Source organism: Triturus cristatus, chromosome 7 (genome assembly GCF_964204655.1).
Source record: "Triturus cristatus chromosome 7, aTriCri1.1, whole genome shotgun sequence".
NCBI lineage: Eukaryota > Metazoa > Chordata > Amphibia > Caudata > Salamandridae > Triturus > Triturus cristatus.
Window position 1 is genome coordinate 97,504,358 of NC_140590.1, and position 26,440 is coordinate 97,530,797.

At 49.7% G+C, this 26,440-nt stretch overlaps 1 protein-coding gene across 1 annotated transcript in view; it reads left to right on the forward strand.

The window, feature by feature from the left end:
• Positions 1 to 26,440, forward strand: part of LOC146808911 (phospholipase A2 inhibitor gamma subunit B-like) — an 80,385-nt gene that overhangs the window by 28,169 nt on the left and 25,776 nt on the right. Inside the window, exon 2 of the mRNA XM_085614252.1 lies at positions 23,790 to 23,909. Within this exon, the coding sequence (XP_085470378.1) occupies positions 23,790 to 23,909 (120 nt within the window). The remainder of the gene's footprint in view (positions 1 to 23,789; positions 23,910 to 26,440) is intronic.

Consider the following 26,440-nt stretch of genomic DNA (forward strand, 5'->3'; position numbering starts at 1 on the left):
ACTCGATGGTGTCAAAAGCCATCGTGGCATCCAAAGAAACCAGCACGGCCGGTTCGGAGAGGAGCTCCGCCCTGGCAAGGGCGCCATGAAGACGCCGCAAGTTAAGAGCGGTGTTACGATGCGGGATGAATCCGCATTGGTCCGGATGAATCAGATCGCACACGACGCTCAACAGACGATTGGCAAGGACTTTCGCCAGGATCTTAGGCTCCGCATTTAGCAGTGAAATAGGCCGGTAAGAAGTACAGCGATCTCGCGGCTTGTCCTCCTTGGGGATAACGACTATCGTGGCCAAACGCTGATCGGCCGGGAGGGAACCCGCCGCCAGAGACTCACGGAACATGCGACTGAGGAAGGGCGCAAGCTTGTCAGGGCGCAATTTATATAGCTCAATGGGCAGACCGTTGGGACCCATAGCCTTGCCCGAGCGAAGGGAGCGGATCGCGGTCGCTATTTCATCCACCGACAAGGGGGCGTCCAGCCGCTCACGGTCCTCAACGGACAGGCAGGGCAAGGCGATATCCCTCAGTAGAAGGTGAGAGTCGTCCTCATCCCTGTCAGTCACTGGGGAGTACACAGCCCGGAGGTGGTCGGCAAAACATTCCACAATCTCGTCAGGCTCCGTCACACACACACCATCCGCAGCACGCAACTCCGGGACCACACGATTCACTCTCTCCTTCCTGTCCAGCCACGCGATCAACTTTCCCGCCTTGTCCCCGGCATCGTACAGTCGACCCTGCTGCTCCCTATACATAGTTTTGGCCGCGTCAGTGACCAGGGACCTATATTCAAACTGTTTCAGGCTGAGGGCATGGAGCCCGTCCGGAGTAACATTCGCCTCCAAGGCCGACTCCAGCCCCAAGATGTCAGTCTCCAGCCTCACCACTGCCTCACTCTTGACCCTCTTAGCCACCACTATCTGGGAAAGGGCGTGTCCGCGGATCACGGTTTTAAAGGCTTCCCACAGGGACATTGCAGAAGACACCGACCCCTCGTTATCCAGGAAGTATTGGTCCATAGCCTTAACCAGGCTGTCACGAGTCGTAGGGTCTCGCAGGTACCATGGGTTAATGGGAGCGATCCGCCCTGCAGACCGCGGCCCGGTGTCAAAAACAAGCCACAGCGGAGAATGGTCGGAGATACCCCGCGCCAGGTGCCTGACCTCTCGAATCCGACCAGTCTGCGCCGCGGGCATAAGGAAGTAGTCTAACCTAGAGAGACTCCCATGCGCCCCCGAGTGAAAGGTGAATTGACATTGGGTCGGATGCATTAATCTCCAACTATCCACCAGGCCGAAGGTCTCCAGCATCCCACCCAGCCATGCCTGGGCAGCGGGGAGGGTCCTTGGTGGGTGACGATCCAGTTCACCCGAAACCACAGAATTAAAGTCCCCGCCCATGAGCAGGAGGCTGTCCGGAAGGTCAAGCAGCATTCGACCCAAGTCAGTGAAGGTGGAGTTCTGGAGGCCCGGGGGGACGTAAACTGAAACCAGGGCAAGGGGCTGCCCCTCCCACCTCCCAATCAAACACACATAGCGCCCTCTGTCATCCGAGACTATCTTAGTGATCTCCACCGGAAGTGAGGTTCGCAGCAGAATGCCCACCCCCCTGGAACCAGTTGTGAAACCAGAATGGGCCACGAGGCGGTATCCCCCCCTGTTCATTGCATGACAAACATTGCCAACCAGATGCGTCTCCTGGAGAAACACCACATCAGGAGTCAAACGACGCAAATATTGCAGTACTACACCCCGCTTGATACGGTCCCCCAACCCATTGACGTTCCATGACATAAGCCTCAACCCGTCCCCCCCCATCCCCCCCAATAGATCAAGGGTCCCCCAGCCTGCAGCACAGTTCCCAAATGTGGACAAAAATCAGTACCTCGCCCTGTAAACAAAAAACACACAGCAAAACAAACCCTCCCCCCCCCCAACCCCACCCCAGGACCAACTCCCCCCACCCTGCACCCCTGCGGGCCAAAAAACCCCCCCAACTTGCAGTGTGCCTGTCGCCCCACTAACCCCATTCTACGAAAAGAACCCAGAGGAGGTAAGGGACCCGTCCCCGCCCGCCCCCCTCACTGGTCCTGGTAAAACACAATATGCAAATGAAATAAGACCCGACTGTACTGTGCAAAAAGGCAAAATCAAGGACCAAAAGTCATTCTAAAGGGGACCCATCACCTGCGGTGCCCGCAGAGGGTCCGGGACGGCCACCTCCGTCCGGCAGAGAGTCCAGCCAGTCACTTGCAACCACAGGAGAGTCAAAAAAGGCTGTCCGATCCCCATGTTCCACTCGGAGTTTTGCAGGGTAGAGCATCGAATACTTTAGGCCCAGCTCACGGAGACGACGCTTCACCCCTTGGAATCCCATCCGTTGTTTCTGGACCAGTTGCGTGAAGTCCGGGTAAAAATTGATGGTCGAGTTCTCATGACGAACCGGGCCGTGGGTCCGTGAGGCCTGCAGAATAGCGTCGCGGTCCCTGTAGTAGAACAGTTTGGCCACGATAGGCCTCGGGGGGGCCCCCGGCCGTGGCCGACCGCCCGGAACTCGATGGGCCCGCTCCACGGCAAAGAACTTACTTAGGCCAGCCGAGGACAACTGTTTCAGGATAAGATCCTCGACCACGAGGTCAACCGGGCGGCCGTCAGAGGACTCCGGTACACCTATGACGCGGATGTTGTTGCGTCGGGCCCGTCCCTCGAAGTCCTCAAGCCGCCGGGCCATATGGTCGTTAACCACCCTGATGTCTCCAAGCGCGGCCCGCAGATCCGACACATCCGCACCGAGGGTGGAGGTCCGTGCGTCGAGAGCCTGGACCTTCTCGTTAGTTTTGGAGAGGTCGGCCCGGATCAGGGTGACATCGATCGCGACAGTGTCAATCTTACGGGCCAGGGCCTCATATTGCGTCGCGATGGTTTCCCTGATGCCATCAATGGCGCCCATAATGTCCTGCAAGGATAGTTCCGTAGTGGCGGTCGCGCCTCCTTCCGCAGTATCCGAGGGGAGGCCAGCAGCGCCAGAGGGCCCCCTGCCCTGGGTGTAGCGGTCCATGTTATTGCTCTGGACTGCCCCCCCGCGGAGGGAAGCCTTGGTCTTGCGGCCCTCGGGACCCCCTTTGCCCCCCATGTGAACACGGTCACCCGAGGGGACCTCCAATCAAGAGGTGTAAGGCACCAGCAAGAAGACCACAAAATGTCGGTATAGGGGGTCCGAGGCGATAGGCGCTCTAGTGGCAGATGTAAGAAAACCTCATGCAGAGGCCCAGGAAGCACCTCTCCACCCCAAGCGCACCTCCCTGCCGGTCCCCTGAAGTGCAAAACCGAAACCGAAAGTGGTGGATCGGCAGCTGGCACCGCGCTGAAGCCGCTGTTGTTCAATTGCAGCCCGGTCCCTCGGGTCACCTTCACCCCGGTCACCTCCGTCGGGTGGGTCCCAAAAGTTCCGACGACGACAACTCAGGATTCCCAGGTCCGATTTGAGTTTTGAAAAGAGATATACGCTCAGCTGGTCTTTATCTCCCAGATTCCATAAGCCACGTCAGGATATTCTCAGGATAAATTCCGAGGAGCAGAGAGGGTCCGGGGAGCCCTGAGCTCACGCGACCATCTTGGATGCGCGCTAGGCTCCTCCCTCAGCTGTCTTCTTAATTGACCCTGGGTTATATTTATTTACGTTTTCATACTGCTTACTTTGTTTATCAAAAAGAAAGTTCCTGCCACATAGCACATTAAAACATCATCCTCTTGATTTTTTGTACAACACAAGCTGTTTGCATAACAAATAACAAATACAAGTGACGTGAGAACTATTTACATGACATACATATGTGTAATTCGTGACCAAAACTAAACATTCCAAAAAATGAACTTTTTGCCTTAATGCAGTCCTACTTATTTGCGTGCGTTGGTTTCTTACTGCGTTTCCGTGGCGTTGTGGCACGCAACGCCGTGATGCAATGCAGATCCGGTGCAAAGAAACAAAGATGGCATCTTTTCTTGATGCAACACTTTGCGGACCACAATAGGCCCTGCGACACGCTTCTCGGTTATGCGGCAGTGTCTGCTGCAACGTCGATCCTCTTCTCCGATGGTGCGGGACGCTCCAGCAACGATACGAGCTGCGACAAGCCCTGCGACACGCTACCCGGGGATGCGGCAGCGTCTGATTCGACATCGATCCTCTTCTTCAGCGATGCGAGGGGCTTCGGGGGCCTGCAATGACTCAACAGTTCTTCTGGGCCGCGACAAGCCCTGCGACATGCTTCCCGGAGATGCGGAGGCGTCTGCTGCGATGTCGATCCTCTTCTCCGGCGATATGAGGCGCTTTCTCATTGTGAAGCGACAGCGGCAGTGCGGCGACACGCTTCTTGCTCGTGAGTCACGCTTCCAGCTTCTTGCGGCATGCAGTCCCTTAGAAAGCCTCACAAAACAGCAGGCACTTCCAAAGAACTCTTGGGGAGCTGGTGGGTGAAGTCTGTTGTCCCTGAGACTTCAGCAGGAGGCAAGCTCTTTTCTCAAGCCCTTGGAGATCCTTCACAAGTTGAATAAAGTACACAAAGTTCCTTCTCCTCTCTTTGGCAGTCAGGCAACCACTGCAGGACAATCCCTCAAGCTTAGGGATAGTCTCTCCTCAGTCTCTCTGGTTCCTCTCCTCAGCAAAGGTTTCTTCTTGTTTCCCAAAGTGATCTAAAGTTCTTGGGTTCGGGTTCCAATATTTATACCCAGATTCTCTTTGTTCTCTGAAGGCAGAGAGGCCTTTGCCTAGTCCAAATCAGTTCTGGTCAGTCCTGGAGCACTTTGTTGACAAGACTCCTTCTTTCCTTTCAGAGTGCAGGGCAGAGACATCAGACGCACCACAGAAGGTGGAGCCAGCATTGTGGAGGGAAGGCACAGCACTATTCAGGTCCCATGTGCAACTCCTCCCACCCATCTAGATACAGATCTCTCTATTCAGCCCTGTGCTGACTCACCCTGTCTCCTGGAATCCCCCAGCCCCTGTCACTCAAACTCCAGACAAGGAATACACAGCCGAGCAGAGGCAGGTTTGGATGCTTAGACAAGAAAATACCTACTTTCTAAAAGCGGTATTTTCAAACACAGAATGTTAAAACAAACTACACTAAAAGATGTATTTTATCATTCTGAGTTCAGGCATACTAAACTCGAATGTCTACCATGTTCCCTGAGTCAGTTAGGATTTTAATATGTAATAATCAAACTGCCCATTCTGGCCTATGGGGAATACGTAACCTTGCAATAGTGAAAAACGAAAATGACTGTAATTCACTACTAGATCATGCCCCACAGACACCAGGGCATGTCCTACCTTATACTTACAATGCACCCTGCCGTTGGGCCTACCATAGGGGTGTCTGATATGAAGAAAAGGGAAGACTTGCCCAGTCAGCATGGCAGTACCAAACTGCACACAGGCTTTGCAATGGCAAGCCTTAGACACACTTTAACAGGCTGCTTCTGTGGGTGGCACAACCAGTGCTGCAAGCCCACCAGCAGCATTTGGATTACCAGCCCTGGGCACTCCTGGTGAACTGTACTAGGGTCTGACTGGTAAACCAAACCAGCCAATCATGGAATCACTAATCCATACATCAATTTACAACAGGGAGCACTTGCACTGTGGCACTGGATAGCAGTGGCACAGTGCTCAAAGCATCTAATACCAGCAAAAACATATGGGGCAACAGCAAAAAATGGAAGGGAGACCCACGCCAAGGTGCCAGGTCTAACAGCCGCCATGGAGATGAAGTCCCCAGAACAAATTACCTAGTCAGAGCATACCTAGAAAGGAAGTAAGCACTCAGAACACACGGTCTGAGAAAGTGTATGCCAAGGGAGCTGAAATAAAGGGCATCTGAACAAGGGGGCATAATAAGGATGCACAATTGGAAATTACATTGGGTACTGTACACAAAATCACCAACAGAATACAAGGAGGTAAAACAAAGGCGCACACACCTATGGATTCGCAGAATGGTATAAACCTGCAGTATAAGTGAAGCATGCCACAGGACAATGCCACCAATGCTTGGCAGTGGCAAAGGGTCCATGCATTTTGCCACAAAGTACATGGGAGCATGATGACAGTACTGAAGCTGAGTTCCCAGAGCCTATAGAGCCACTGGCCGGGACCATGACACCCTAACATCGCCACATGGGCCTTGAGCTCCACTTCCTTCCAGGTTGTGTTTTCCAGGTCATTTCCTAACAAACAGTCAAGAGGCATGGCAGGGCTCGCTGCAACCTTCAGAAGACCTGAAACCCTGATCACACAAATGGAACAAGAGTCACTGGATAGTGACCCTCTCTGTTGTCAGCCACCACAACCTGGTGGAATGCATTAGGAATTACCTGCTCTGGCGGAACCAACTGACTCCTTACCATAGTCATACTAGCTCCTGTATACCTCAGAGCCGCCTCCACACCTTGCCCATTGGTGGTGACCCATTGCCTCTACTTAGTAGTATTTGGGGCCACATGGATCTTAGGAACCATCTGTTGCATATATTTTCTTGTTTTACAAGTGCTTATTACCTATTTCACTGTATTTGAATTGTTGTGTACTAGTGTTTACCGTTAATGTGTCTTTCATTCTACTGTTGACAAAGTAATGTCCTGGAATGCTGGGAACAGTTATTTTGACTTCTGGATTGGCTGGTCAAGCTATGCTGTACTGTGCTGCTGCGAATAAAAGACTTAATTTTTATAAAAAATTAATGCATCTGGATTTAACACCATCTCACTATCACTCAGGGGCACTAGGGTGACCCCTGTAGACTCCCCACCATTAACTGGGACAAACACCTAACCCAGCACTATACTATCCACCACTGGAATCTTTCCTCCAGTTGGAGGTGGTGCTCTGTTTGTACACTTGGTATTCCCCTTGTAGTGTCCATACTAGTAGCATTCATACCACTTGATGGGCTTGGGCTGCTGACCTTTGTCAGGGTAAGGCTTCTTCTGGTGGCCAAAAAACAAGTAGCAGGAATGTGCTCCTTCAAAAACAAGTTGCACAACCCTTCATAATCATTAACTTTGCTGCCCCTTACCCAGCCTTTCAGTGCCTTACCAGCATAGTCCAGACAATCCAACCAATGTTTCTGTAGAGAGTTTTTGACAGCCTGTACTTCCCAGGTTTCAGCCCAATCTTACAGACTAAAATGGTCTTTATGGCAGCGTAGTTGGACTGGTCCCCCACTTCTATTGTAAGGAGTGTGTCCCTCCCCATTGTGCACTTTCAAAGCCACTTCATAAGGTTCCAACCATTTATCTATGTCATCTCCCACTACATAGTTTTGTTCCATATCTTTTGGGATATGGAATCTGTACTCATGTGCAGACACTGCAGTTATGCTGCCACCATTATTGCTGTTGCTGGACCCCGCTTGGAGTGCTCTAATATCAAGCTCTCTGAAGTTTAGCTTATGAGCCATCTTCTTCATTTCCTCCATGGCCAGTCTCTTCTCCTCTAGACCTTGCTCCATGTTAAGCTTAGCAAGGGAAAGGGTCGCTCCTTGTCCTTCTTCCTCTTGGAAAGCTCTAGCTTTAGTTTATTCTCCTCCCTCCGATTCACCAGCTCCTCTAGGGATAGGCTATTTGAAGACACACTGCTGCCTGTTCTAGAGTGGACTGCTATTCCTGGGAAAAAAATTGTTACCCCCCCTGTATGCTGCATGGCAAGACCCTCTGTCAGGTCCCGCTTTGAACCTTCCTCAACACAGATCCATTTGCCTCATCCACTTCTCCTTCTGGGTGTGGTGCTGCCCATGCTCTCAAGGCTTTCTGAAGCTCTGCCTTCTTGACACTTACCTTGTGGAACACCCCTCTCTCCTAGCAGAACCCCTTGAGCTGGACCTCTGTGTATGCCTCCAGATTGGCCAGCTCAAATTCCAGTGCCAGGCAGGACCACAGACATTGCAGAGACAAATAGGGCATGGACAAAATGACTTTGGAAAAATCAAAAGACATATCAGAAAAGGGAGAATTGAAAAAGGCTTGAATTGGTCTAAGTAAGGAGTTGTAGTGAGCAATGAGTTACTGTGTGGTATTGAACAACCACAAGTCGTATCCTCACTGCTGATCACCAAAGTTAGAATTGGGATTCCTGGTTGGCTTAGGTATGCACCCAGGCAGCAACCACCAACCTAGTCAGCGTGAGCTAGATACACACTAAAAGATAACCTGGGTGCCCCCTTTGGTAGCTTGGCACAGAGTGGTCAGGCTTCTCTAAAGGGGCAATGTGCTAAGTATTTGTGCAATATACACATACATACACATACACACACATACACACACACACACAGTAACACAACGAATACACCAAAAAAAGACTCCACACAGATTTAGTAAAATAGAGAATATTTATCTGAGCAAAATAAGACCAAAACAACAAACACCCAATCAGTAGAAGAGACTTTTAAAGATCAAATGCTAAAAAAGTGCTTAGAAGTCAATAGCAGTCAAAAGGTGTCTTGACGTCGCGAGGGACCTCTTAAAATCCAAAGTTCAGGCTGACCACAATGGAGGGCAGGCTGGCTACAGTACCCACTCAGGGACTGCTGGGAAAGTACCTTGGATGGAGCAAAGCGTCAACGCTGACGCATCAATGCGTCAATATTTTACAGGCAGTCATGTCGCTGCGTTGTCATCGAACTTTGCTAAACTGAAGGCAATGCGTTGTCGTCGAGGCGCGCGGGCTATAGAACCTGCCGTTGAACAGCCTTTGCATCAGCATCAAAGGCTGAAGCGTCGGGTCCGATCAGTGCAGTGGTGATGATGCATCGGTTTTGAAGAAAGCAGCTGCAGAATCCACTTCTGACGCCCAGAACTTGGAGGGGTAACCTTAGGCAAGGGTAGGTGTCACAGAAGGCAGAGTCCTGCAGAACCAACAGAATTGAGCAGGTAGTCTCTTGTATACCTGAGACTTCAGGAGACAAGCCAGCAAGCTCTTGGACATCACTTGGAGGGAAGGTCAGAGCCCAGCTCTCCTTAAGCAGAGTCAGTAAGCAACAGGCAGCAGGGCAACAAGCAGAAAAGCAGTCCTTTCAGAAAAGTAATGCAGACGAGTCCTCTAAGCAGCACAGAAGTCCTTCTGACAGAGGTTCAGTTTAAGATCCAGACATGTCTGATTTTAGGGAGCTAGGGACTCATTACTTATTCCCAAAAATACCTTGGATGTAAGGGGTGACTTCAAAGCAGCTCTCTGAAGTGTACAATGATCCCTTTCAACCCAGTCATGTATGCCAGGCTGTCTGTAGGGGATAAATCAGAGCTTTGAGTGTGTACAGGACACTACCTAGAGAAGTGTAAATGTCAGCCCCTTCCATTCCTCCCTGCACAGGAAGACCCATCAGAATGCAAATGAATGCAGATGTGTGCTCAGAATGCAGATGAGCCTCACTTTTGAATGTTGTGTATGGGAGACAGGCTGTAGGGCACAAATAGCAGTAAGTACACAGACATGTCCACTTTCTTAAAGTGTTATTTCTAAAACAGTCATGTTAAATCCATCTTCACTAGCAGGGAGGATTTATCATCACCATTCCACACATATGAAACTTAAAAAAGCAACTCCTCTCTGATCAGGAATTACAGCTTAAAAGTGTATACAATAATTCCCAATACTGGCCTATGAGAAGGAAGGCCTCACTTTACTGGAAAACAAAGTAGACTGTTTTTCACTACCAGGACATGCAAAACATAAAAGTGTCTGCCCTTCCTTTTGCGGACATAGCACCCTAACCTTGGGGTTACTTAAGGCATGCCTTAGGGGTGACTTACACATAATAAAAGTGAAATGTAAGGCTTGGCAAGTGGATTTAAATGCCAAATGAATGTGGCAGCACAAACAAGCACTGCAGTAACAGGCTTGAGACAGGTTTGAAAGACTACTTATGTGGGTGGCACAATTATTGCTGCAGGCCCACTGGCAGCATTTGAAGTACAAGCCCTGGGTATATGGTACACCACTTAACAAGGGACACACCAGTACATTAAATATGTCAATCAGATATACACAATGTCATCATGTTTAGGGGAGAAGTTCATCCACTTTAATACTCGTTAGCAGTGGTAAAGTTCTCAGAGTCATAAGTCCTACAAAAATAATCAGCAAAAACAGTAAGTAAAAGGCGAAAAGTCTAGGGGAATAACACCCTAAGGATGACCGGTCTAACAAGTAGAAACAGATATTTCTCCTTGATACACCTTACCTGGGGTGGCCTAGGTTTTTGGTGCATTCCCAGGTCTACCACTTCCGGTAAATATAGGAATGCGTCACAATCCATGATGTTGCATGGGAGCACCCATGCAACACCTTTGGAACGCCTTCCTGATGTAGAGTGAGCCAACGCAGTGATTTGCACTGCGTTGCTTTACTTGATATTTATGAAGCCACTCAAGACCACTCATGGTGTCCTTACATGACTTTAAAAATCAAATTGTTTTGCCGCGTCGCCCTTGCACCACATTGCGTGGTGCAAGAGCGACGCAACGGAGCTTGTAAATATGCCTCTTTGTCACTGACTCAACATGCCCTTCCAGTAGACAGGTATATAGAAAGTGCAGACTTTGGACAAAATATCAAATTTAAATTATGTGTGGACAAAATACTGTGTGAAGAATTTCAAGGACAAAAATATTTTGAAGATGAGTTTCATTGGATAAGCAAAGTTTACTATTCTTAACTCCACTTACCTATTTGCACATACCGTCTCGATATTTTTTGACAATATTTTATTGTTTATCATCAGGTAAGGTAGGTGAAGTTCAGGATGTTTTGTGAAATCTTCATATAGGCAAACTTACAAAAATCATAGCTGGTTATTGCACAAGGAATACTGTAAATGTTGAAGACATGATACAATGATATAGAATGAGGATAGAATTGAAGTAGCGTAACACAGAAGTGTATCTCTAGTGATAAATGATTTTAGTCTGTAGAAGAACCTCAGAAATTACATACAATCACCATTGGCTAAAAATAATTAATTGGGAGAAGAGAATAAACATTTGACAGCAGAGTTAACTTGGGCAAGAGATTGTTTGAGAAGATAGGACTTACTGGTGGTCCTGAAAATGTGAAAAACTGAGTCTGTCTGTTGTGGCATATTGGAATGAGAGCTATGGAGTGAAGTGTAAGGTCAAAGTTTATTTCGCGTGGCCTTGATAGAGATGTCGATCATATGGTACAGCATTGCCTGGTGTGTGCATGGAGTGAAAGTTGAAAAAAACTGTGGCACATGCTTTTTAATAGCTGTTTCGGACCATTACGTTATCGGAGAAGATTTCTCCGGATATTTTGGGGCCGTTTCATACCTTCTAGTAGTGTATGATTTATGCTCTGGTGTTGGTGGATTAAGTCACATTTGTTAAACACATTGAAACAAGGGTGATCACTGAGTTTTTGGAAGTGTTGCTTGTGGGAGAGGGAGCTGTGGCAGAAATTGTGACTGACAATTACAATTGAATGAAATGAAAAGCTTTCTGGATACTTTGGGAGTGCAGCATGTTATAATCTAAGTTTACTAGCATCAGAAAAACTGTTTGGCGGAAAGGTGAAATAGGGTTTTAAAAGATGGTCTGTTATTGGAAGTGTGTGTAGGCAAAAGGCAGCAGTAAGGAAATTGATTTGAGTATAGTGCCTGACAACCAGTGTGACAAAAGGTGTGACTCCATACAAAGGAAGTTGATGTAGAGGTTTTTGTTCAGAACCTAAGCAGAGGTGGCTGTTGGTTGGATTCAAAATGGAAAAATAGAGACAGATTAAGTGCAGTGGTTTCAAAAGTGGTGCAGTTTGTGGATATGATGTGGGTGATGAGCTGAGAGTAAGAGCGGAACATATCATTAAGAATGGGTTGACTTTGCAAGTGGTGCGAATTGGGAAGGATGCATTAGAACTTTCTTATGAGAACATGTGGAACTCTAAAAAGATCATAAAGATGTCAAAGTGTGCCTTAGGAAAGCCTAATGGAGAGGATTTAGTGGATTCTGAAATGCATGAGAATGGAAAGGAATTTGGTGCAGCAGATACATGTGTAAAAGAAAGAGTTAGGAGTGTACCAACTTGGAAGGAGGATCACTTGACTGCATGACCATATTAATGTGCACTTTTGTGGCTGTGCTTGTATCATTAGCAATGTATGTTGTTGTTAGAAATCAGGTCCAAGTAGGAACCACCATCCTAGTCAGGGTAAGTCAGGTACAAACCATATATTAACCTGTGCTCCCTCTCTGGTAGCTTGTCACAGAGCAGTCAAGCTTAACTTAGAAGGCAATGTGTAAAGTATTTGTGCAACACTTATAACTGTAAAACTGTGAAAACACCACCCAAAAATGATCCAGGAGAGAAACATAGAGATCAATTTACTGATCAAAAGAAGACCAAAATGACAAACATCTAATAAGTGGAACAGGAGTTATGAATTTTATAAAATATCTGCAAATATAGTTCTTAAAAGAGATTAGCGCCAACCGAGGACATCTGGTGTTGCATGACCGGGGTAAATCCAAACGTTCAGGCTGACCGCGATGGAGGACGGGTCAGATACAAGGGCTAACCCTGTCCCACTAAAAAACAACCTTTGGATGGAGGATGCATCAACGTCGAAGACACGATGCGAGGAGCAGAGGAGGCAATACATCGGTGTTGATCCCTTCAGATGATTGTGATGCGTCGGTTCTGATCCAAGCATTGTAGATGCATCAGCGACAAACCCTTTATGATGAAGATAATAAATCCTTGCTGAGCCGCACAACCTGTGATGCAATGTCTTTGTCCACACCGGCAAATCATCGGCATTAAGGGGCGATGGGTTAGTTGCGCCTGAAGCAACAGCTTGTGGTTCATAGAGGGTGATAAATCCAGTATGATGCCAAGGTTTCATTCATGGTTTGTCAGGGCAAGGGGGGGGGTTCCGAGGGACGGGGCCCACCATGTGCCATCCCATGCTGAGGGGGTGGAGCCAAGGATTGGGACTTCTGTTTTCTTGGAGTTGAGTTTCACACAGCTCTTCCTCATCCAGGTGGCGACGGCTTTTATCCCTTCTTGGATGTTGTGCCTGGTGATGTTGGGTTCCTTGGTGAGGGGGAGGATGAGCTGGGTGTCTTCGGCGTAGGAGACTATGTTGAGCCTGTGGTTTCTGATGATGGTTGCGAAGGTAGATGTTGAAGAGGGAGGGGCTCAAGGAGGATCTTTGGTGTACTCCACATCTGGTCTCTGTTGGTTCTGAGAGGTAGGGCAGGAATCTGAATTGCTGAGTTCTGCCTATGAGAAATTAGCGTTTTCTGTTGAGGGCCTTTCCGTGGATGCCGGTGTTGTTGAGTTTGGTGGCTAGTGTACAGTGGGAGACAGTGTCTAAGGCAGCTGAGAGATCGAAGTGGCTGAGGGCTGCAATTTGGCCCTGGTTAAGGAGGGCGCAAATGTCATTGGTGGCAATGAGTTGGGTGGTCTCAGTGCTGTGCTTGCTGCGGAATCTGGATTGAGAGATGTCCAGAACGTTGTTGACTTCGATGAAATTTGGGGGGGGTTTCTTCAGGAGGGTGTTGACTTTGGCGTGTTACCAGTCATAAGGGAATGTGGCGTCTTGAAGGAGCAGTTGATTGTCCAGTGTAGATCGGGTGTGATGGCTGTAGTGGCTCTGTGGAAGATGTGGGTGGGACAGGGGTCTGAGGGTGCTCCAGAGTGGATGCTCTTCATGCTCTTTAGGGTGTCTTCATGCGTGAACAGGGACCAAGTGAGTAGGGTCTGTTGGGTGGTGTCGCTGGGGGTGGGGTCTGAAGCGATGCAAGATCTTGGTTGTCGAAGTTGTGGTAGAGCGTTTTAATATTGAGGTGAAAAAACATTCAGAGTCTATTGCAGAGGTCTTGGGAGGGTGGGACATCTGTTGTTTTGATGACGGGTTTGACAAATTACTGGATGATAGAGAAGAGTTCTTTGGAATTGAGAGCTTTGGTGAGGATTCTGTCTTGGAGGAAGTTCTTCTTTGTGGATTTGATGAGTTGGTGGCGTGGTGTTGTAGCTTTTCTGTAGGTGGTGCATGTTTCTGGGATGTTGCTGTTCCTCCATATCTTTTCTAGTAGTTGGCAAGAGCGCTTGAATTCTTGGACTGCAGCGATGAACCAGCTTGCTTTCTTGTTCTGTCGTCCTATAGCCTTCTTGAGGGGGTGAGTGTGTCAGCGCAGTGCGTGATCCAGCAGTGGAGGTTGTGTGCCATGGTGTTAGTATCTGGCATCATTGGAGGTGGAGTGCTGGTGGGGGTGGAGGTGAGCTGTTCTTCTGTGACATGGTTCCAGCATGCTTGTTTCAAGTTTGCTAGTGTACGGTCCATTTTCTGAAGGGGAAATGGATACAGTGCTGGTCCATCCAAAGAAGTTAAGTGCTGTGGTTGTAGGAAATGCTGTGTCTTTCTGCGAAGTTGGGGTCGAGTGTGTGTCCCGCTGTGTGTGTGGGGTCGGTGACAAGTTGCCTTAGTCCTAAAATGGCAAGGTTCTCTAGGAGGTCGGTGGTGTTGGGGTAATTGTGGTTGTCCTGGTGGAAATTTAGGTCTCCGAGTAGTATGTAGTCTGTGGAGGCAAGGGTGTGGGGTGCGATGAGATTGGTGATGGCGTAGGTGAAAGGAGTGTGGGTGAAAGGTAGCCTCCAGATGAGGGTTCCGTAGGGAGTGGTTTTAGGGTTGGTTTGGATCTGGAAGTGCAGATGATCCATGGGCGTCGTAGCGCAGGCCGGGTCAGTGGTTATCATGCAGAGGGTGCTTTTGTGGACGATGGCAATGCCTCCTCCTGGGCGGGTGGGGCGGTTTTTTCTCAGGATCTTATATCCGTCTGGAATGGCACTTGTGATGTCAGATGCAGAGTTGTGGTTGGTATAGGTTTCTGTAAGGAAGGCGATGTCAGGCGATTGGGGGTTGAGGAGGTCCCAGATTTCTATGGAGTGCCTGTATAGAGAGTGCACGTTGAGGAGAATGCAGTTCAGTGGCTTATGTGCGATGACATCCGCTAGGCTGGGGGTTGCTCCTGCGGTCCGGAGGTGGGTGAAGGTGCAGTGGCAGTGTCAGCAGGAGATCGGGCCTTGGGTGTTGCTCAGCGTCAAAAGCTGGCAGTTGTCGCTGCGTCCAGATTTGAGAGCGCCGAGGGTGCTGGAGTTGTAACTGAGGCGGTTCGGAGGACAAAGGTCCCTGGCACTGGTTGCGGTCGGGTCACAGACAGGTGTAAACATGCTTGCCTTTGCCGCGCCTTGAAGTAGTGTTTGGAGGAGGGTGCTCAGCTGGAAGGCGGGAGCAGGAAGGACACACTGGAGGGGATGGGGCCACAGGGGCAGCAGCGGCGGGGAGCACAAAAATGGGAAAGAGAGAGAAAAAAAGAAAAGAGAGAGCAAAAGAGAACAGAGAGAGCAAGTATAGAAAAGAGAGAGCAAGGGAGAGTGACTTTGGTTCTGAAGATGTAGAAGGTTCAGTCCTTCTCACTCCCAGGCAAGGAGGGCAGCGGGCAGCGTTGCAGGCACAGCAAAGCATGAGTCCAGCAAAGTCCAACAGAATCCAGCAGTTACCGTCCTCACAGCTGCACAGCAGTTCTTTTTCCTGGCAGAATGTCCCCAGGTTCAGAAGTAAATAGAGTTGGTGGTGTCAGGTGTCAGGGGTCCAGTATTTATCCCAAGTGAGGGAGACATCAAAGAGGCCTTTGAAATACACAAAGTTCCTGCCCTTGCTGCCCTTCCTGCACTGGCTCTGGACTCACCTCGCCCTGGTGGGCCTCCTGATGTGACTCTCGGCCTCCTACGCGTTCTGCCACCCGGCCTTCACCTCGGGACCGGGCCCTGCCATTGGTGCGGCCCAGCTCTCCTGCTCCTTCGCTGCTGCGGCCCCTCATGCCTGGAGAGCTGGCTGGAGAATTGCCTCTAACCCTGGATAGCTGGAGCGGGTGAATGCTGCTGCTGTTGGGGCTCCTTGCGGCAGGATTGGGGGTGCGTGAGCCGCACTGTTCGGCCTGGGCCTTCCCACAGCATGGGCGCCATTCCTCCAGCCATTGGCGCCCGCCGTGATGGCCCACAGTACCCGGGTCTGGTGACGGGGGCGGCTTGACTCCCCGCCGCTTGTTGTCCTTTGCTGGCGAGGCCCCTGTCTCCCCCCAATGCTCTGCCGCAGCTGCTTGGTGATGCTCTGCCGCTCTCTGGCCCCAGCCTCTCAGCTGCCTGCTCCTACACCTCGGTTTGCAGCCTGCCATCGCGGCCGCTACTCCACTTGGTGCCTGGCCTCCTGACACTACACAGTTGGAACTGCCTCGCTGCTTGTCTGCGCCAGTTGCCGTGCCCTGCGGGCATCACGACCTTCCCGCTAGGCCCTTCATTGGCTGGTGTACCTTCCTGTGTGGGGCCCTTAGCCCTTGGCCATCTGATTTTGCTTCTGAAGCCGCCCCTGGTGCCCGCCTGCCACTCGACACTCAACGCCCAGGGCAAGCGCTGCCTCTGCGGGGGTCCAGCAGTGGGGTCGGGGTGTGCACACCATACCACGGGGCCTCCCTGTTCGCCACTGCTGCTGGGACATCTCTGCTGCATCCTCGCTAGCTGGCCCTGCTACACTGGCCCCTGCGCCGGAGGCTGCATGCCACCATGTCCCCCTGCTGCTGCCACCCCCGCGGTTGTGCCCTCCTCTGTGCCGCCTACACCCGGAAGAACAGGGCCAAGGCCATTTTAAACTGGGCAGCATTTGACTTCCAATTTCCTGCTCCTCTTCGCAGGCCCAACGACGCCATCGCGCCACCCTCCTTGATACCCTCGGCGGGGACCCCTGGACTTGTTGGGCACCTGTTATCCTTCGCCATTGTGGAGGACACGAATTCCGAGGTGCTCCGCTGCAGCTGCTGTGTTGGCCTTTGTTCTACAATGACCCCGGCCACTCTGCTGCCTGCTTGCTGCATCCGCCCAGGGATCCACCACGCACCAGGCCTTGCCACTCCACCACTAGGCCCATGGGCCCGACAATCACCTGCCTCAGCCCGCCATCACTGGGGGTGTTGTTTGCGGCTCTCCCACTACCCTATGCATCTGGACTGGCAGCTGTCTGCCCACTGTACACCTGCAACACTGCCTGCAGGCCATGCGCTCCCACTCCATCCTTTTGCGCCACGGCGCTGCTCGGCCACCCCTGGGCACTGTCTCCCTTCTGCTGCTTGGCCGTGCCTCCCACTGGACTCTGACCGGCCATGGCGAGAACCGACCCTAGATCGCCTTCGACCAGCGCCGTCTGATGCGTCAGGAGGGCGCGGTCACTGATGGGTGTGACCCCGCTGTCTTAACAGAGACCAAGGCAACTCCCTGTCGTTCTACCCCGACTACACTACCGCAGTCCAGGCGGTTCGCCGTAAGGAAACGGATCCTTCAAAGGCATGAGGTCTCTTACTCATTGGCATATCCCGCTAAACTGCGTGTCAGGCAGGGCTCCAAGATGCTCATTTTTCCGGATCCCAAGGAAGCTCTGGCCTTTACAAAGAAGTTGGACATGTTATGTTATGTTATGTTATGTTATTTTAATTTATACAGCGCACAGCTACTTGGAAGTGTCCCGGCGCTATAGACCGCTGGGGAACCCGTCCTGGCTATCCCTGTGAGATGTTCCCTTTCTGGGTATCTCCAAGGTGAAACCAGGCATCCCCGGCGTCTGTGGGGGGGCCGTTGTAGAGATGAGGCAAGCTTAATGCCCAGGGTTGCCGAGTGTGTTCCAGGTTAGAGTAGGTACCGAGGCGAGAATTATCGAGTCCGTTTTGACCCTGGTCCACGACCCTGCCGCGTCGGGAATTGAACCCTGGTCCCTGGCCGATTCTCTGCTTACGGATATGCCGCCTCTAACCAGTGAGCCACACCTCTCCCATGTTGGGAGGGACATGTTGCATCGATCTTCGCCTGCCAACTCTCAGGCCACCGCAGATGACAACCTCAGTGACAATGACTGAACTGCTGCGAACTCTTGCTAGTCTGCTGATTGCATTTCATGTTGCTAAGGCTCTTGTTCTGATCTAGTCCTCTTTGTTACTACTGCCTCCCAGGGCATTCCATTCCATACCTAGGTTCTGGGCTTGGTGTCCTTCACTCCCCGATGTCTTTTTCTTGCTGTCTGCTATGACCTACGGCTTGGCCACCCCGTCTCAGGCAGGGGTATATGCTGAGCAACGCCATGCCTCCATGGGATAATTCCCTTTCCGGACATAGACTTTTCCCTTTCCAGTTGTGGGTTCCCAGGGTGGGAATGGGTGGTATCTCAGCCTGATTGGGGGGTTGGAGTGGGAGCTGGGGTGGGGAGTTCTTTGGGTTTGTTTGGTTGGGGGGTGGTACGGGTGGCAGGGTTGGGGGTCCCTGGGGTTTGTTGCCTCCCTCTGAGTGAGGCCATATTGTTCTTTTTGGGACTAGTTTATGCACCTGGTCTCTTCATGACACGTCACTCCATTTGTGAAAGTTTTTCCTCTGCACCCCTCGGTTCAACGTCATGTTTCCTCCATGCACCTGTTGTCTGAACTCCCACTGGGGTGGTTGTGCTGTTTGAATTGGTGCCTCCCTATGAGGTTGTAATTTGGACTATGTTATCTTATTCCGCTTTCAAGGTTATTGCACTGACCTTCCCCCTCCACTATTCATGGCACCACTCCACGCATCTGCACCAAGTTTTTACCTCCCTCACCACTTTCCTCGACACTACTTCCCTTGAGACGGCACCATGACAGACACTGCCCTCTGGACCTGGAATGTCCGTAGACTTAACAACCACCGTAGGGCGCGCCTGGTCCATGCCCACCTCATTCAGCATAAGATGGACATTTGTTTCTACAGCAGACCCACCTGTTACCTGCTACCTCCTCCCGACACTGGGTGAAATTCACTCCTCCTTCTATTCTAATTACTCTCGGGGTGTCCATCCTGTTACGCAAAGGGCTCCCGTGGCAGACTTCCCAGGTGGTTATTGACCCTGGGGGGCGAATTGTGATCCTTCATGGCACCCTGCAGGCCCAGACCTTGACACTCACTGCTCTGTCCGGTCCCAACAGTGATGACCCAGACTTGTTCGCGCAAGTCTGGCACCATATTTTGGCCCTCGGCCCTACTGCGCTCCTCTGGGAGGGTGATGTTAATGTAACACTGCCCACCACCCTGGACCGGTCCAGCCCACACACCTCTCACCCGCGCGCGCCTACACTCCTCAGCTCTATTCTCACTGATAACTCCCTATACGACGTGTGGCACCACTCTTGCCCCGATACACGCGAGGGCACTTGCGTCACTGGCTCCCATGGCTGTTGGTCCCGCCTGGACCTATAGATCACCACCCCGGATGCCCTTGCATGGCTCACCTCCGTTGACCACATGGTGCGCACCCTCTCAGATCATGCTCCTGTTCGTCTAAGCCTATGCCTCCCTCACTCCCCCTGCGGCGCTTTCTCTTGGCAGCTTCCTCCAATGCGCTATGTGACTCAGTCTTCTGTGATGAGATACAAACCGCCATCACAAATTATTTCGAGCTTAACAAGGGTACTGTCGACTCCCCCTCCATTCTATGGAAGGGTTTTAAAGCCGTCATTCGTGGGGAATGCATTTCCAAACAGTCTGGTGTCCTACGCTCTATCCGCGGCACTCTTGAGAAATTGGAAATGGAGATTAAGGATCTTGACTCTCCTCACTCCCGGGACCACAACCCCGATACGCTTGCCCAGATCCGAGGGAAACTTACCGACTTTGTCGATGTGGCCAACAGAGAACTTGCGTTTCTTGGTAGGGAGGCACGGGCGCGCCACTTTGGTGAGGGCGATCGCCCTGGTAAAACCCTCGGCAAACTCCTACGCCCACAACGGGCTGCATCTAATATCACCGCCCTCCAGGATGGTGACCCTGCGCGAACCACCTCCCCTGAGGAAATTAAAGAGCGCTTTACTGCACTCTACACACAACTTTACACGGCCAGATCTGTGCCTCCGCGTGAGGTTCTTGACCAATATTTTGACACCCTTCAGCTCCTCTGGCTCGGCAATCCCCACTGGGAATTCCTCAACGAGCCCTTCTCTAAAGAAGAAATCCTAGCTGCGATCAATGGCATGCCCGGTAACAAGGTCCCCGGCTCGGATGGCCTGCCGGCCTCCTTCTACAAGGCCTTCGCCCCTATTTTGGTCCCTCTCCTAGCCACCATGTATAATGAGTCTTTTGAAACAGGTCAGTTTCCCCCATCGCTCCGCGAGGCCTTACTCACTTTACTCCTAAAGCCGGACAAATCACCTGAGCTGCGTGATTCCTATCGTCCCTTGTCACTAATTAATACGGACAATAACATTTTCGCCAAACTACTCGCCTCCCGCCTTCTTCCCCTCATGCCACTCATTGCCCACCCGGACCAGTAAGTTTTCATCCCCGGCCGTGCGACCTCCCACAATCGCCGGACCATCTTCTAAGGCCTTCATCAAATAAACCCAGCACTCCTGGCAGTGGCCGCCCTGCTTGACGCCACCAAAGCCTTTGATACCTTAGAGTGGCCTTTCCTGTTTTATCTCCTTATCTCCCGCTTGGGCTTCAGCTCAGTCTTTATACGTAAAGCGTTACTCCTCTACACCCTTCCTACTGCCTGTCTCTGTATTAACGGCCAAATCTCTGAGCCCATTCCCATCGGGCGTGGCACTCGGCAGGGGTGTCCGCTATCACCCATGCTTTTCGCCATCGCAATGGAACCCCTTGCAGCTTGACTTCGCAAACATCATACCCAGAGAGGCATCGGCATTGCGGCTCGCGCTCTACTAGTTTCCGTGTACGCGGACGATGTTACTCTTTATGTCCGCAACTCTCAGGAGAACCTCAGTCCACTGGTTCGTGAGGTGATACGCTTTGGCGGTTACTCCAGCATCCAGGTGAACTGGAATAAATCCATGCTGTTTCCCCTCACTGATGCCACGGTGGCCTTCGACCCGGACTATCCCTTTGTGTGGGCGTCAGAGCCCACTAGATACTTAGGCATCTGGTTGAGTAGGTATGTAGATGAACTTTGGAGAGCTAACTTTGGACGCGCAGTGGCCTGGTTTGAGTCCAAGATCCCCCTCTGGAGCCGGTTGCCTCTGTCTCTAGCCAGTCACATAGCCATTGCCAAAATGCTGGTGCTCCCGAAGTTTTTATATTTATTTCTCAATATCCCCATCCCTCTCACTGCCCACTTTTTCGCAAGGTTCGCTCTTTGCTAATCACTCTGATCTGGGCCGGTCGGCAACCTAGGATCACGTATAATATTCTTACCCTCCCGATGTCGCGCAGCGGGCTTGGTGCCCCAGATTTTAAACTCTATGCCCTTAGTGCCCAGGTCAGCTTTCTTCACTTCTGGCTTCACCCCACTCTGTTCCAGCCTCATGTCGCGGTGGAGGCCGACCTTGCTGCACCGTGGCCGCTCATGACTGCTTTATTCGCCCGTGCAAAACTCCCACGTACTGAGATTGATACACTAGAGACCTTACGCTGGGCCTGGGAAGGGCTCCGTAAATTTTCAGGCTTTGCCATGCTTTCCGTGAACCTGATGCCAATCGCTCATCACCCGGCTTTCCCTCTTCTCCAGTCTTCTGGGATGGTTAAACAGACCACTCACCTGGGGCTCTCTACAGTGTCGGAGCTCTTCCCTGGGAACACATTCTTCTCACCTGCTGCCGACTCCGGCCCCATGGACACCCTGCTTTACTATCAACTCAGGGCTGTCTGCCAGAAACTTCACCCTCGTTTCCACATCCTCTTCCCTCTATGGCCACGCTCGACCTCCTCTACGCGTCCCCCTCCCCTAAGAAACTAGTCACTAAAATCTGCACCTCCACTGACCGGGCACGTGTGGTGTGGGGCGAGGACCTGGGAGTCAAAATCTCTCAAGTCAACTGGCTGCATTGTTGTAATCGGATTAAACGTCTCTCCCCAAATTACCATCTGTGCCTTATCCACTTTAAGTATTTACATAGGCTCTATCGGACTCTGCCCAAATGCACAAGATGGGACTCATTGCCAATGATAGATGCCTGCGCTGCTCTGCGCCTGCGGCTGATATCTCCCACCTCGCCTGGCTGTGCCCCCAGGTCTCCGCATACTGGCGCTAGGTCTGCGGTGCTATTTCTGAGATCACCTCGTCACTGGTCCAACCCGATTCTCTGCTTTGCCTCTTAAGCTTTGTTACATTTTGTCCAGATGCCTCCCGCCGATTGATTGACATGTTGCTGGTCCTCAGGCGGCGCAGGGTGTCCATGTGTTGGGGTCTCGGGCCTGCACCAAAGGTAGCCCTTTGGCTTGAGGATGCATTACGTTGCCAGACTCTCCTGTCCGAATTCTGGGGCCTCCTGCAGCCGGATCCCGCCCAATTGATATATGGGGTCCACTTTTGTCCTACCTTTTGAGTCACAATTCCCAGCACCCGGCGACCTCTCCCGCTCTCCCCGCTGGCACTCCGCCGGTGATGGTCAATGAGTAGCTTCCTTTCCGCTCACACTCCCCTCTGCTCCATCAGCCTCCATTCCCTACTCATGGTGCCTCTTTCTGTGGTTCCCTTCACTGTCCTAGCTTTTCCACGATATTTTTCCCCGGTATTGATTTTAAGTGCTACGTGTATGAGGTAACCTTAGCTGTAACATCTTGTATAACTGTGCACGATACCTTGAAACGGTGTAATCTTGTAACTTTGCTGTGCAATTTTTCAATAAAGGTTTTTGAAAAATAAAAAAAAAACGTTACCATTAGTTGTGATTGTAAATTGTGACTCCAGAGACACCAAACTTGAAATGCTATTTTTCCCCAATTGGAAATTAAACTTATCAAATGTAATTAGGCAATGCCACTGTTAACCTGCAGGAGGGATAGGTCTTGCAGGAGTGAAACAATATTTTAATAGTGTTACCAGGACATGTAAAACTTAAAAGTAAATGCACTGCTTATTACGTGCACTACACCCTGCTCTTAGGGCTGTCTAGGGCCTACATTAGGGGTGACATATGTATTAAAAAGGAAGGTTTGAGTCTGGCAAGAGGGTTAACTTTCCAGGTCAACATGATAGTCCAAAACTGCACACACAGCCTCTGCAATGGCAGGCCTGAGACATGTTTAGAGGACTACTGAAGTGGGTGGCACAATCTGTGCTGCAGGCCCACTAGTAGCATTTAATTTGGAGGCCCTGGCCACATGTAGTGCACTTTACAGGGGACTTATAAGTAAATTAAATATGCCAATTGTGGATAAGTCAATGAAACCATGCTTTAGGGAAAGAGCACATTCACGTTAGCACTGGTCAGTAGTGGTAAAGAGCCCAAAATCCCAAAGCCAGCAAAAATAAAGTCAGCAAAACAGTAGATCAGAGGGCAAAAAGTCAGGGGAATCCACGCCAAGGATGCCTGGTCTTACAGTTTTGAACTTGTACTCTTAAGTCAATTTGTTGTATTGAGGGGCATATGTAATATCATTGACTACTAATTTGAACTCTGGCCATGTAATGTGACATCATAGAACTTGGTTTGTGAGAAAGTTCCAGCTGGTCAGTGCTGGGTCTCTGTTGTGGTTGGTCATCCTCATTGAGGAGATATCTTAATTTTCTTTGTAGCCTATATAATTAAATATTTATCAGTTTTTGTGTGCATGCCTCATTTCAAATTGTATTACCAATGCCAACAGTATCAGCAATACCGGATGAGGTATTACCATCTTTTAATGAGTCCCTATAAGCTATTGATAGAAACTTCACATTGAAGATTGAAAACTCAGATGTAATGAACATTTGTTTCCCTTTAGTCTATTCCCTGGAGTGTGAGACGTGCGTCGCCAATGGGTCTCCCATGTGCTCAGGACCTTCTCAAACCTGTGCCGAGGATGTCACTATGTGCATAAAATTATTGGAGACAACCATAATTGGTAAGTAATTTGAGCAAATGCTGTGATATGTTTCTGGGCACTCTGGTACTTATGGAGCATGTGCAATGTGAAGTAACAATTTTTTTGCTACAAATGAAAACATTCATACTGAGGATCATGAATAGTGTTCATAGTAGCAGCCTCTGAATTTTGTTTTTCCAGAGGGTTGTACATGGAGGGAAGTTGAGACTTATTGAGAACATTTTGTCTAACTTACTGACATCATCCCTTGACACCTCTATACGATTGAAAGTGTTTGCAAACCACAGGCTCAAAGCCCACTCCCTCTTCAAGATCTAGACCTACAGTCAAAGCAGCTACCTATCAGACATCCAGACCACAATGAGCTACAGAGAACCAAATCTGCATTCAGATCAGCTCCCTGTTATAGATCCAGACTATGATAAGCTTCCTCTCTGAGGGAGCTGAGAACCAGGCCTACAGACAGATCTGCTCTCTGACACAGATTCAGACCACATTGAGCTCCCGAGAACCAAACCAACAGGTGGATCAGATCCTTTTCATAGACTCAGACAATGATGGGATCCCTCTTTGATGGAGCCTCCCTTTTATAGATCCAGACCACAATGGGTTCCCAAGAACCAAACATACAGTCAGGCCAACTCCCTGTCATATATCCAGACTATGATAAGCTCTTTCTCCGAGGGACATGAGAACCAGACCTAAGACAGATCTGCGCTCAGTCATAGATCCAGACCAAATTGAGCTCCTGAGAACCAAACCTACAGTCGGATCAGATCCTTTTCATAGATCCAGACAATAATAAGCTCCCTCTTTGATGGAGCTGAGAATCAGACCTACAGACAGATTGTCTCTCTTTCATAGATCTAGACTACAATGTGCTCCCAGGAATCAAACCAACAGTCAGACCAACTCCCTGTCATAGATCCAGACTATGATAATCTCCTTCTCCGAGGGGGATGAGAACCAGACCTACAGACAGATCAGCTCCCTTTCTTAGAACCAGACCACAATGAGCTCCTGAGAACCAAACCCACAGTCAGATCAGCTCCTTTTCATAGATCCAGACTATGATAAGCTCCTTCTCCAAGGGGGATGAGAACCAGACCTACAGACATATCAGCTCCCTTTCAGAGATACGAACTACAATAAGTTCCCTCTTTGGGTGAAATGAGAGCCAGATATATAGTCAGATCGGATCCCTCCCTGCAATCCAGATCTATGACCTGGATGAGAAACGGAAAACAAGCCTGACTGCAAAACTTGCCAAAGGTTTTTAAAATATTTTATCTCCGATCCAGCATCTTCTAAACTGAAAATGAGAGCGGTATAAAATGGTCTTGAGGGACAGAATATCAAACATATAAATATTGTGTCACACAAAAATCGTGTCAAAAATATAGTTGACATATAACAAAAATATTGTTTTTCCATACTTATGAAGGTAATATCAAAAGCAAATATTGTTTACACTAATATCTTTAGGAAAAATGACAAAACATCATTTTTTGCTTAAATATACGGTTTAAAATAGTAAAACTTAAAAACGTTTAATACATAACTGTAATATAATGTATGTTATAAATAATTAACTACCATTTAATATTAAAAATAAATATATACTTATATAAACATACACAAATAGAAACGTAAATGTGTTTATATATACATATCTATAACAAACAACTATTGAATATATATATACAGATACACTATATAATGTTTTTGTTTTTTATTTACGAATATAAAAAGCATATATATATATATATATATATATATATATATATATATATATATATATATATGCACATATCACCAAAAAACTCCCTCCTCACAGACAGAGCAGAGGCCACACAGGGGAGAACCGGGGAAACACTTTAATTACGGCAAATGCATTTCGGCCTTACTGCCTTCCTCAGTGCCAGAGCAGTATTCAGGAGTTTCACAGTCCCAGTTGTTATGAGTCCCGCTCTGTTGTTATTGGACAACGCCAACTCCAACCCCAAGCTGGTGTGTCTGCTCACGAATAGTAGCTCACGGGCTGTAAGTGAACTACTGGTCCCAGAATGCTGTTGACTTTCAGGTAGGTGATGCAGGGGGTATTATGGTGCCAAAATGATTGTATTGCGTGTTGGACAATCAAAGGTACTTCTGAAACCAATGTCCTGCTGTGATGTCTGTCAAGCGCTTCCCTGGGTCCCCGAACCACATCAACCTCCGTGCCTTGGAATCCATCCGGCGGGGGCAGGTACGGCCATGCATCCCGCCCAGTGTGAAGTGGAATCACTTCACAACCGCCATTCTCCTTCCGCAGCGTTGAGGTGGGCCCCAGCCTTTCAATAACTTGAAGATTGCCAGAAAGCTGCCGAGGCAGCAGCCAGTAAAAGTAGGGGCCAACTTGCAATGTGGGGGTCTCTGTACCGCGTCTCTGGCTGACACGAGTAACATCACAAAAAAACTCCCTACTCACGAACAGAGCAGAGGCCACACAGGGGAACATAAATACAAAAGACATAAAAAAATAAAAAACAGCATATTTACAAACAATG